Here is a 13,421-nt window from a genome sequence, read left to right on the forward strand (position 1 = left end):
CTAACTTTTTCACCCTTGACATAATCCCAAAGATTCTTTGCAATCAACACATTTTTAATCATAAAAAGACCATAGAGAATAGTTGCTGCCATCCAACCTATCCTCCTAGGACACATATGTGAATACATCACTTCCCTGATTGGCTATGGTAAATGTCATTTGTCAAGGAGCACAAGGGCAATACTTCAAGTTGGATCAATCTAGAAATTTGAGAATTTTCAGAAATTATAGCAAACACTTTGCTGTAATTAGCAAATCTAATCACACTGTGTTAAAACCAACTGAATAGCAGGAGTGAGAGTAGATGCTACATAGACTGATTGATCAATTGAATAAGCATCCAACTCATATAACTCATGACATAAAGTGCCAGTCAAAACCAAAGTCATGTGTTCCTTATCTTTGACTATACATCTATTATCATCAAAGGTGACCTGCAAACCACACTTTGCCAAATTAGAAATAGATAACAAATTCTTATTTATGCCTGACACAAATAATGCATCCTGCAAGTAGAGAATAGAGCCATTAATGGCTGTCAACACAATCTTCCCAATACCTCTAACAAGGTATGATGCATTGTTGGAACACTGGACATACTTGCCAACATGAGCTACGATAATGGGGAAAAAGAAATCCTTGCAGGATGTGATATGCCTAGAAGTGCCATTGTCAAAGAACCATGTGCTCTCATCCGAAGTAGAGCTAAATGCTCTATTAGCCCAAGAAGAGTCATAACTGTATGTATAAAACAATAGTCCACTCTACAACAGAAGACGCGGACTTAGTAGCAGTGGAAGGTGCATTATAAAAATATATTCCTAACTCCTCCTTGGCTATGTGCTTCCTACATTCTGTGAGTAGTGACGTGGCTTCTTGCCATAGTGGCACTTGCCCTTGTTGGCTTGTATGCGTCCTTGTTTCTTGCTACTATGTGAAGTACCTGAAGTCCCAGAGCTCTGTGGAGCATTTTTAGCTTGGTTGCCCTTGTCCTTTTGCCTTGCCATTAAAGCCTACTCAGAGGTTATAACATCCTCCCCAGTGTTCTTTCTTGTTTGCTCCTCCTCTAAGAGAAAACTAACCAACTGAAGGAAAGTAAGTGGCTGTGGGCAAATCCTCATAGTGAGCTTCAAGGCCGTATGAAAGGCCAAATACGAGGGCGGCAATGAAAATTCAAAGTAGTAGAGATTAACTGTGCATCTGAGTAATACTCATCTACATTCATAAGCTGCTCATGCAAGTCTTGAATTTTATTGAGATGATCTTGCATAGAATCACCTTCATCCATCTTCACAGTCTCAAGCTCTTTCCTCAAGCAAGAGATGCGTGTCTCATTTTTTCCAGCAAACATTTGCTCTAAGTTCAGTCATGCTTCTTGTGAAGAAGCTATAGATCAAATGTGGGGGATGATAGAGTGTTGAACTGCGAGTGCAACCAGTGACAATGCCTGAGCATCCCATGTGTCCCATGCTTTTTGTGCTGCTGATCTCTTGGGAAGTGGCTGAGCTGGAACGGGCTGAACAGGCTAAGCGGGCTGAGTTGCCCTTTGTCCACGTCCTCCTGGAGGTGTAGCAGGAGCCAACACTCCAGGCCTAACATCTTCACCGCTGACATAATCCCAAAGATTCTTTGCGATTGGCACATTTTTTATCATAAAAGACCATAGAGAATTACTTCAAGCTGGATCAATAAAATTTTTACCTGTTATCTTTAACTATGCTGGATCGTCCTCTAAACGCTATGAAACATTAGTAACCTAGAAATCCGAGAATTTCCAGAAATTACAGCAAACACTTTGCTGTAATTAGCAAATTTACACTCTGTCAAAAACTGTTTGAAGTACATGCTGTCCAAGGCATAAAACAGTGCTCAGCAGCACAAAAAATGCAAAAGCCCCAAAATTTATTGTCCCAAAATGGACAAATTCAGTCTATTGCAGAGACTGTTACTGACGTACATTTGCCAATCGCTGAGCTGACATCAAAAGCCCCAAATTTCTGACCTGAAATTTCACAAATTCTCTGCAAGAAATGTGTCCCAGACACTTGCAAGAATAGAGATATGCTGCCTAGGCAAAAGCCCCTTTCTGAAGATCAAATCTGAATAAAAAATTGACAAAAAAATTTCTTTTACCTCCTTGAACTGAGCTGTGGTGTTGGACCTGGCGGTGCAAGTGGCAGTTCAATGGCTGAGCAAGGCTGGTGGCGCAGAGCTGGAGAGGCGTAGCTGAAAGTTGAGCCGGAGGCAGCGTAGCTGGTGATGAGGGAACAGTAAGTGCAGAGAGCAGGCCGATAGATGCTGGGGCAGGCGCCTGTAGCATTGGCAGCTGGTGGATAGAGGCGTTGCTTGGGGTGAGTGCTGGTGGCTCTAGGGCGGCGCTGATGGTGCAGGCTAGTGAATTGGGTGGATTTGTGGCGCCTGACTGGAGACGTGGGGTAGCAGCTTTGCATAGGGAGTTGGTGTTGCGAGCTGGACTGGCAGGTGGGGTTGAATGCCGAGGAGCTCAGTTGGAGATGGTGGCCACTGGCTGAGCTGAGCCAAGGGCCAGCTCTGATACCGAATGTGAGATGAGAGAGAATGAAGAGAGATCGAAGCTCAGCTAGAGTACAGTTGACAGTGAAGAGTGTGTGTGAGAGTGAAGGCACGACTCCCAATGCAATAATCTAAAGAGTGTAAGATGCAAGTACAAAGTACAACCCTTAAACCTTAGGGTAGCTATTGTGTAACGCGAGCACATAAAATAAAAGAGAATAAATTTGGGGGGAAAAACCTCTCGTAAGGAGAGTAAAAAGTGCTCCAATGTCGTACCTAGCCCTTACCCTTGATTAGAAGGTCGATGTTAGTAATTGTGGAAGGGAGGTCCAAGGGGTTCCTCTGGAGAACCTCCTTGGCATTTTGGGGCTGTCAAACTGAACTGTGACTCCCCTGCTTCCTTGATGGGTAATTCAGACAATTCTACCCAAGCTCTTGTAAGATCCACAAGGCACCTGTGAGATGCTTGAGGGTCGGGAGCAGTTGCCAACCACCGTATAGGCCAGGGAAGATGCATGGAGAGCTGAAACCTGACTCACAGGAGTTCTGATTTTTTGATAACTGCTGCGCGGAAAAGTATTGGCAGAGATGCACTAGGGACCGCTTTGGATTTTGTGAAGAAAAGGTGGCAACCAACACTTTTGAGTCATTCTGATCTCACTCTCTCTGCAGCTGCCCTCAAGTTGAAGATTTTAAGGACCCTTTTTTTGGGGGTGGGGGCGGGATCAGGTGATAACTTGTTCGTTGACACAGAGCACCCATTGGAGTGTGTAGGTGAGACCTGCTAGAATAATCTTCTAAATACACAAATTAGAGAGTGAATCCAAAGGTGGAAATGATCCTCCTACATATACATTACAGCAGTAATAATGATGTATACCCCCGGGGGGGGGGGAGGCTGCCATTTCTATGATCGCATCCACAGAGCACCTGCTGTTCAGTTATACAACCAGGTGGAGCAGAGGGGAGGTACAAGGCCCTCCTATGCTCTCCATAGTGTAAGCCTGCTGTTCAGTTGCAGAACTGGCTGGAGAAAGGGGAGATGCAAGGTTGGTAGGTAGAGATAAGGAAGTGCAGCGGGGGTGGGGGAGGGCTATGCAAACAAACTTAGGGCTGGCATGATGACTGTGGTAGTAGGGCTGGTTATACAGAAAAATGTTGCAATCAACTTATCGTGAGGCATAAGACTTGATTTCTACGAACAAAGATGAGCATTTGCAGGAGGCTATTCAGCTAGGACATGACAACACCCATTGGCTCTTTTGCCCAGAGTGGCTTCATTGTGTGATGTAGATTCCCATAATTCTGTTAGCTTTCATCTTTTCAGAAGCTAGTGCAAGTTGATGTATTACTCTTTTGCATGCATGACTATATGAATGTCCCTTTCCATTTCACTTGGGTTGTTGTGCGTGTCATTGCCATCCATGTTTTTGTCAGCTTTGTTTTCATATAGTAAAATCAGAATAACTGGTTACCATGTAGAATGTGACTAAGGGTAACCTATGTAGGATCTGCAAGACCAAAAGATGCTGCAGCCTACAGGCTACCATAGGGTTATCTTCCACAGAACAGTCTTGGGTTATTGAGAGCAAACGAGCATGTTTTTTCCCCTCAAGAAAAGGAAATTCCATGGAAAGACTCACATCACTAAGCTACAAACATCACAAAATCCCAAATATATGAAATAAATGTATGCACAGGTTTGATGAATGAGTAGGAAAATTGTGTTTTCTGTAGATAAAGATGATGAACTAAGATCATTCGTTTGTTGAAACATTCATTCACGTAATCTTGCCTGTCTGTTGCTTGTGAGTTTTTATTGACATGATTGCCACAAAAAATAGCTGGCAAGGTTATTTTGCAATGGAACAGAAATGGTTTCTTTTATTGTATGTCATAAAATGCTTGTCCAGACTGAACAATTCTGATTTGCCCAAATCTAAGTTGTAAGGTCATGATAGTCGATTTAAAACCTGTATATCCTGGAGACAGGGTGGAGAGTTTGTCATAGAGTATTGTGGTGAGGTTATTTCATGTGAAGAAGCAACAGTACGTTCACAAGCCTATGAGGAAGAAGGTGTGTTTTATTTTCTGGTGCTGCCATCTTGGAGCAACTCCTGATAAAGGTCTGATGTATTTTGTATGTGTTTGATGAAAATGATGATTCAAACAGGGCTACATGATGCTTACATCATTTCATTAAGTGGGTCAGAGTTTATTGATGCAACTAAAAAAGGCAGTCTTGCTCGTTTCATCAATCACTCTTGGTGAGTGCATGCTAGGTTTCCAAGATTCCTTTCAGACTTCATTCCTGTTTCGTTGTGGTCCTGTTTACACATCTCAATTTTCTTTTTCAATTGATCCAGTGAACCAAACTGTGAAACACGCAAGTGGACAGTACTTGGAGAAGTAAGAGTGGGAATTTTTGCAAAGCAGGACATTAAAGCAGGGACCGAGTTGACATACAATTACAACTTTGAATGGTATGGGGGGACAAAGGTGCGATGCCGCTGTGGAGCTGCAATTTGTGTAGGTTTTTTGGGAGCGAAATCCAGAGGCTTCCTGGTAAATATTCTTTTGTAAATGATTATGTGCAGTATGAAAGATTCATTCTTTGTACTTACTGATTTGCATTAACTTGCTCCGCAAAACTTTGCAAAATGTCTCAAATTCTCATGAACAATAGGAAATTGGGGCAAGTGTCTGAAAATCAATGTTTGCCAATCCAGATTGCTAAATTGTCACTTCAATTTTTACCACATCACAGATCACATGAGTCATGATGATGGTGGTAAGTCATATGAGTCTTTAAGTCAAAAGTAATTGTCACTTCAGTCTGCTAGGTCACATAAGTCTGTGGTCATGTATAGTAGTATGAAGGGGGAAAGACTAGGCTGATGTAAACATTGTGTTTAAGTACTTCGAATACATTCCTATATATTATGTCAAACTAGGGAAGCTCGACTTGAAGGCAAGGCAAGGGGGACATTTAGCATGATGCCGAAGGTGTCGCCTCGGATGACCTGTTCTGACTTGGTCTTGACTCCTCAGCCTTTGTGACAATGACCATGCCACATTGAATCCACATCACTTTGAGGTCACAACTGTGACCTGTCCTTGAATCCTCTGCATTTTTTTCTAGTTCTGGTCCCACACACTGTTGCCAAGGACTTGCAGTCTCATGTGGTTGTGCTTGCCTTTGTGGTGGTCATCTTCAACTCTTTCCAAATTTTTCTATTTGTGAGGTTGAAACTCTCAACTACATATTATCCTCAAACTGATCTGAAGGTGAGGTAAGACGAATAACACTTCAGAGGAAATCCCCGAAGGTAAATAAAATACACAATGTACAAAGATCCCTGTAAGGAGTTGCTGAGTACATATAATCATAGTTGTTTTCAGACGCGTCTGAAATGAATTTGAGACGTCTGTAAACGTCTGAAAAACAGACGTCTGAAAACCCCATATCAGACTTGACGTTTTTTTAAATTAAAAAATGTTGACGACTTTACACAAAAGCATACAGAATGTGGTCGCCTTTATCTGCCGACTCTTTCCCTGGATCCAGGCAGTCTGAAACACACACTCCTGAGGAATCGTGACTGAAAACGACTGAACTCAGCCTGAGGAACTCCACAAACTGTGGGAAACACAGCTCTCTACTTGGAAATACTGCTGCCTGACGTACTTAGTTGATGAGTAAATTTAGTGAATGATGAAGATGATGAGTAGATTAGTTGATGACAAATGAATCATGATATATGATGTGACTCTATTATGCAGTTTTCAGTTTTGCTTTTGGTTGTGTATTTTTCTCATATTTTGTTAAGAATATGTTAAAAAATTAGGGTCACGTATGATTCAGGTCTAGGGTCTGAATCATACTCGTTTCATACTTTCATACGCGTTTGCGTTTGATGTTTGATTCACGTATGGAAAAACTATGCATATAATGGTTGTATAAACAACCAATCTAGTAGGATATAGTGCTAGACCACATGAGGGGCTAGATGAAAGAAGGTGTTGGAATCCCTAGTCTGCAAGAAAGCATCTCTCCTGCTGCTCCTCTCAGAATCTCCTTGGGGCCTCACCCATCTCCCTTGGAGAGATGGGTAATCTCTGTCCGGATTGTTGAGATAGTCTTTGTAGTGGAGACGTCTTGGAGATCTATAGCATGGCTGCACCTTGTAATCCAAATGTACCAGGTGATAAGACTAGCAATCAGTTCCCATCTATGACAATGTCTCTGAGTCCATTTTGCCTGCAAGTAGCCTGGAGGGTGGATCTTTCTTAGATGCTGGCCATTGTTGAGCTATTGTCTTGTTATGAGAATACAATAAAGAAAAGTCTGCCATGTTGGAGTCTGTCATAATAACAGTGTGCATATTTCTATAAAACAATCACTTTATAAAAAAAAATGTATGGAAAAAGGTAATTTGTTGCCTGTAACAAGAATAGACAATGAGATCTTTGGTGCTGACGAGTTTATAAAGACATTTGGCAACTAGTATTGCAAAGGCAAGTATGAAGTCATCTGGTTTCTAAAGAAATATTGTGAAAGGATCTATTTGGACCAGAATATGAAAAAGCTGTTTTGGGAAATGTTCCAAGAAAGTATTGGATACAGGCTACAGGTGGATGAGCACTTCCATTCACTACCATGTCAAACAAAAGAGGGCTGCAGAGGAGCTGAAATAAGGTGTGCAGTACAAAAGAAATGTTGGGATCTTGTTCAAGTCACAGAGCTTGTTCTATTGAGGAAATAAAAAGGAAACACAAGTAACTATGCTATGTCAAGAGATACTATGTGCTTTTTTCAAGGACCAATAGTCTTGTATGACTATTGCAAAGTTTCTGATGTTTTCAGCAAGTTAAATTGTGGGAGATCCACTATTTGAAAAGGAGGAAATATATTGAAGATCCTTTAGTATTTGTATCTAGATGATCAAATCATATTGTGGAGGCCTAGACATTCTTCTTCCTACACCTATGACTAGATGTTTGCAAACACGGTAAAATAGTATGCATGTTATGAAGTCCATAGTTGATCAAATTCTTTTGGAAATAGTGGAAATGTGGAATTGGAAGAGTTTGAATGATATCTCATGAAGCATGAATGCTCTGAATTCATTTATTATTATTAGTTTATGTTTGGAGTTTAGAGAGACATCGACAGATATGTAGACGTGGGGATCCTTCAGCAGCTGGTGGGGAGTAGGGGCTAGACAATTGGTGATCGATGCATTGATCCATCAAATCCATAGGAGTGGCTCACCCTCCTCATAGGGAGAGTGTGTGGGCAGCCTAGATTTCACTTCTGGCATCCTAATGCTAGTAGTAGGTGTGGTCATAGGCACCCCCTGGACACTTTCTTCACTGCACAAAAGGGTGGCAGGTCATCATTGGATAGCAGGCAACAAGGCCTTTCTTTCCTTGACCTGCGTCGGAAGAGGATTTTAGTCATAGGACTCCAAGGGACATTGTGGAAGCTTGACCTGTACCAAGCTTGGTTGGACATCTAGGAGTAATGACTATGACTGTGGGAGGGTGGAGCCTTGGATGATGACACGTCCCCCTAGGATCCAAGTTGCACATGAGACACGGTGCAAGCGAAACTCACAATAAAAGGGATTGCAAATCAAACTCTACCTCCAAGCCATAGAGCCAAACGAGCCTAGGAGTTGCAACACTTTGGGTCATGACCACATCCCAAGGGTTGGGGTCCCATACCACCAGCCCACTCCTTCCTGGTGTATGGATGCATCGATCAGTGGGCTAAGAGTCCAAGAGTAGTGACCAGACAATGAATGTGCATAATAGGGCCTTGAGTTCTATAAATAGAATTGTGAGTGTCACGAGTAACTGTTGCTATAAGCTCTCTATAGAGCTGTGCAAAAATCATCTGCTCCTCCTCGTCCACCTCTTGATGTATACTCGGAAGAGTATCGCCTGTCAACTTCTTGATGGCTAAGGGCTGAAGGGTCTCCAATGCGTATCCAAAGTTCTACCACCAAAATAAAGGTATCACAAGTGACTTTCTCCTCCAACAAGTGGGAGAAGCAAAAGCCACATGTCCTCTTTGATCTGCATAGCATCCTAGCTCCTCCAACAGTGCATTGTGGTCACCCACATGGACCATACGAGTCAAATAAGCAAATTGGTCCGAATGGAATTCTCCGTCATCCATGACCGCTGGCAACTTGTAGACCAGATGTACCAATGCGGCAATACCATGGATGGGCTTATGCATCCATGCCCATCTCCTCTCTTCTATCTCTAAAACATGTGCACGTTGTGTCTCTGTGATCATTGTACAAGCAGGTGCCTCCATCAATGCCACTCTAAAGAACGAGAAGGCCCATGGTGGATCCCTCATAATCACTTATATGCAACATCCTATAAAAGGGAGTCACGACAATGACAACGGCATGGACTTTTTACCAAAACTGCTCATTAAAGCACAAGCAGTGCATGGATTTGGCCTCAGTCTCATGCTCATCCCACTCATTCCATAGAGTGGACACCATTGTTTGGCGGACCGCACGTCATAAAAGTGCTCCAGCAATAATCACATGTACGCAAAGCAAGTTGAAGAAGGCTTCTTCAAGTCCAGTGTGCTATGCTCATGATACATCGATGGCAGTCCGACTGCACAGTCCGACTATGCAGCTGCCCTGCTGGTCCGACTGTGCAGCTGCCCTCCAAACAGGCTATGATCTCTAACACACCCCCCCCCCCCCCCCCCCCCCCCCCCCCGCGTCTTGGAAAGATGTTGGAGAAGCCAAGTTGCTCCACTTGTATAGGGCTTCCTTCAATTCTTGCATCTCCAATGGTGGAAGCTGGACTTCTTTGTGTCCCTCTCCACATGGATTGCATGCAAATTGAAGGCCTCGTGCTTCTCACGAGTCATGGTGCCGGTGATGGATAAAGAGGCCTCACAGAGAGAGAGAGAGAGAGAGAGAGAGAAAGAGAGAGAGAGAGAGAGGCAGAGTTAGATGCTTGAGTCTCGGCTCTTGAAACTCGACTCTTGAAAGTTAAAAGGGAGGGAGGCTCGAGAGGCCTGAGGGTTGGGGTAAAGTTGAAAGAGGAAGAGTGAGAGAGAGGGGATGGGAGATGAGAATGTCAAATGCTTTGATAGGGTGCGGGATAGAGGGGATGGGAGATGAGAATGACAAATCACAAGTCCATTCAAGATTTGTAGATGAGAATGTCAAATGCTTTGATAGGGTGCGGGATAGAGGGGATGGGAGATGAGAATGACAAATCACAAGTCCATTCAAGATTCAAGAGAGGAAGATGAGAATGGTAAATGCTTGTTGAATTGGTGTGGAAGCATGGAGTAGAGGAGCACCTTTTGTAGATTAGAGAAGGGTCAAAGTTCAAATAGTCAAAGAGAGGGCTGCCAGTTGGATAGAATCTAAAGAGGGCTGGGGGGGGGGAGTGCATGGCTGGAAAAGGGGGTGGGATAAGGTATCCAAGGCTTTCCATCCCCCCCAAAAGTGCCACGCAAGTAGGGGGAACATGCAGGGAACACAGTTGCGGGATGTGTAGGCAAGGTGGCCAAAAAGGGCCAATTTTAACGTACGAATCCCTAGAGATACATCCGGTACGGTACTGTACGGATCGTATGGTATGATTAGTGCCGTATGTCATATGAAAGCAGCTACAATCATGGCAAAAGCAATCTTTCTGATAGTAGGCAAGGCAACAGTCCTTGGAACAATCCTCACTACTACGAGTGACCTTGTTCTTGCCATCCTTTTTTTTGCTGCAACTTTGAAGATGGTTGATGAGTTGCTTCCGGGTAGCTGACTTTTTAGGCTTTAAGACCGAGGTAGCTCGATGGGAATCTCAGTCGATTCGCTACCCCTACTTGCAGCCTAAGTGTTATCAAAATGATTTGCATACTTGTAAACATCGTGGAGCAAATGAAGGGGGTTGCAAAGCACCTCATTTTGGTAGTCTGGCGGCAATCCAAAAAGGTATTGCATGTAGAGCAATAATGTTGATTTTGTCAACATTCACTTGCCTTGGCTATATTGGATTCCCCTTTTGCTCTATCTACTTCAAGTTACAATGGCAAAACATAATCCTCCCTAGCTGGCAATCCCAAGGTTGGACTATCATAGATTGACATTGTATGGGCTGTCACAAATCCCAAGGTATGCTTGCAGGAGAAAAATGTTCTTTTAGTTACTTTTAGGAGAAAAAATATCGCTTTCATGATAGGTTATGTATTTTGGGGGAGAAACATCACTTTTAGAGCATTGACTTTCCTTTTGATCAATAAGAAACACAATGTGAGAAACATTTCTTACCTGTTTTGTATGTTTCCTACCTTGGGAAATGTGTTTCCATGCAACTATGCCTTTGAAGTTAGCTAAAGTATAGGGAAATGTATGTTTCAGCACATGCTAACCATGAAACATTTCACCCAATGAAATGTTTCAAATGCAACATTTTGCCTACCCATTTCACACCTAGGGAAAGAATCCATTTCTTTTAAAACCCTATTGAGTATATATATTTGAAGTGTGATATCTTGTCGTTTCACTGGGGACATACACAAGGATGGAATGTTTCATGCTGAAAGGGAACATTTTGGGAGTGAAACGTTTTGTGGTTACCTTGTTTTGGCATGAAGCAGCCAACCAGAGTTTCTTAAAACTTTCATGTCTGTAAGTGTAGGTGTATGGAAATGTGTTGTAAAAACAATGCTTCTCTTTGAGTGATTAATGGAGGAGACAAATTGAGGTGGATTACCTCGTATGAAGCAGAGGTATGCTTGAGCATCATCTCATCGCAATGAGGTATTGAAGGCAAACAGTGTAAGTGGCAAAATTGTGGTTGTTGACAGTTGCTGAATAGACTCTTGTGGACTTCAGATGTGGATGACTGCAGTGTCAGTGGAAGGCAATATCACCACCCATGATGATCATAGAAGAGGGATGTCTTGAAATTAATCTTGGAATGTATTAGAATGCTAGTTAAAGCAAGGTTGTGAAAGAATAGAAAAAGACACAAGGATCACTTCCACTTCTGAGGCTCTTACTTGCAGCTGGGCAGACATATAGATACATTCAGATTGGAGAGACTGCAGGGAGATATAGGTGTGCTTGAGGAGGTGGTGAGAGGCCTTCTTAGACATTTGAAATTGTGGCAACTTTGTCCATTTAGGGACCCATCATATAATTTGACATTGGCACTGGCTTTATTGCTAGCCCTTGTACTAGGCATTCTCCTTTGGGAGCAGCCAGCCTGGCATTTTTAAAATACTATCATATATTTGGATTTGTTCTCTCTTGTTACGTTACTGATGTTATGACTGAGGGCATTTTAATAGAACTTTATCTTCTTAGGAAATAAGAGGTGATCATAAAATCTACCTACAAAGAAAGAGCTGAGATAAAATGAAGAAGTTGTGAGTGTGGTAGATGAAGCACTGTTAAAGGAGGGTGTTGGAAAGAGGCAAGAGGCCAACACTGTGGTATTAAATCCAAAGACTAAACTGTGGACAATAATATGGGAACTTGCAATTGGTCGATGGTACTGGCTCAGACTTGGTTACAGGTTTGTTGGCTTTGTTATGCCCACTGTCATGGACATGGGCACTTGAACCATGGTTGAGGCTCCATGATTCATGATAAACATGGCCAAGGACCAAGATGTTCCATAGCGCTCCAATTGACGTGTATAACCAAAAAAGAATGCATGTAATTGATGTTATACTGCTCTTGCTCTACCTGAATTTCTCAGTCTGTTGTTTTACATCTTCCTCTGAACTCACAAATATTTCCTCTGGAAGATCTGATTGCACGATCTCATCTGGAACAGTTGAACAGGGGGTAACAGCACATGTCACAACCGCCCTCCAAATTAAAGCAAAAAGCATGCAAGGTCTGCAGTTGAATGGCTGCCAGGGTTGTGGTGGCAATTCTGATGCCTTTGCTCTGGCACATAATCATCTACAGTTGTCTGTGAAAGGTTACTCAATACAGAATGCATTTGCAATAGATGATCCAATAGCTTGAGGGAGTGCATGCATGAGGAGTTCTAGAGAAAAACACTGAGAAGTAGTCAGTGCATCAGTACTTCAGCTAATGCTATTTCTTATATGAAATATGAACATCTTAATTCTTTTAAGTTTTGATCAGGGAAATTATGGATAAAGTTTTCTATGGTAGGTCTTGACAATACCTTTTGATGTTTTTCCAACAAGGTGCCTCCTCCATATCATTTGTTAGTTCAACAAGTGATACATGGAGATGCTAATTCCATATAGCATATGCTTGCCAGTATTTTATCTGATTTGGAACTTACATCTCCTTTTCTGGACATTGTTTTGTACAGTTTTGGGTTTTTTTGGTGGGCTTTTTGGTCTGTGATAGACTAGAGTTGGCGGATAATTTCTGAATAGTTTCCTCCTACTTGCAGAAAGACTCTTACGTATGGGAGGATAATGATGAAAGGTACATTCTTTACCATAATTAAAGTTTTTCCAAACTAAAGTTCACTTCTATGAAGTAAGTTCCTTCCAAATCATGAAATTTGAACATTGTAAGTTTTCATAACTTGTTAAAAAAGAAATGAAGAAAACTGAGGCAGATGCTTGTTTGTGTTATTGATGCAACTTGCAGGGTTAAAAATAAAGTTACTTTTGGGCAATGTTTGGCTGTGGTGACAATTTTCCGGAAAAGGCTATGCTAGTTAGGAATTCCTAAGTGCTTCAATGCTTAAAAGATATAGGAAGTTCAAATAGGAGTGGCAATCGTGGAAGCTAGATGGCTGAAACAGTGTCTGCTGAGGTTGTTCATGTGTTGGTCAATGTTTTCTGTATTGCACCTTTCAGCCATGCAGAGCTATGGTGCTGCTGATGATCTATCATCTTG

General features: G+C 42.3%; 1 protein-coding gene across 1 annotated transcript in view; it reads left to right on the top strand.

The window, feature by feature from the left end:
• The window catches only part of ASHH1 (SET domain group 26), a 134,616-nt gene that overhangs the window by 77,814 nt on the left and 43,381 nt on the right, over positions 1-13,421 (top strand). The window contains exons 6-9 of the mRNA XM_087668217.1: positions 4,525-4,609; positions 4,706-4,799; positions 4,899-5,097; positions 12,967-13,001. Of these exons, the coding sequence (XP_087524343.1) occupies positions 4,525-4,609; positions 4,706-4,799; positions 4,899-5,097; positions 12,967-13,001 (413 nt within the window). The remainder of the gene's footprint in view (positions 1-4,524; positions 4,610-4,705; positions 4,800-4,898; positions 5,098-12,966; positions 13,002-13,421) is intronic.

This window comes from Lygodium microphyllum, chromosome 26, assembly GCF_053477565.2.
Source record: "Lygodium microphyllum isolate KBCC chromosome 26, Lygodium_microphyllum_v1.1.10, whole genome shotgun sequence".
Lineage (NCBI taxonomy): Eukaryota > Viridiplantae > Streptophyta > Polypodiopsida > Schizaeales > Lygodiaceae > Lygodium > Lygodium microphyllum.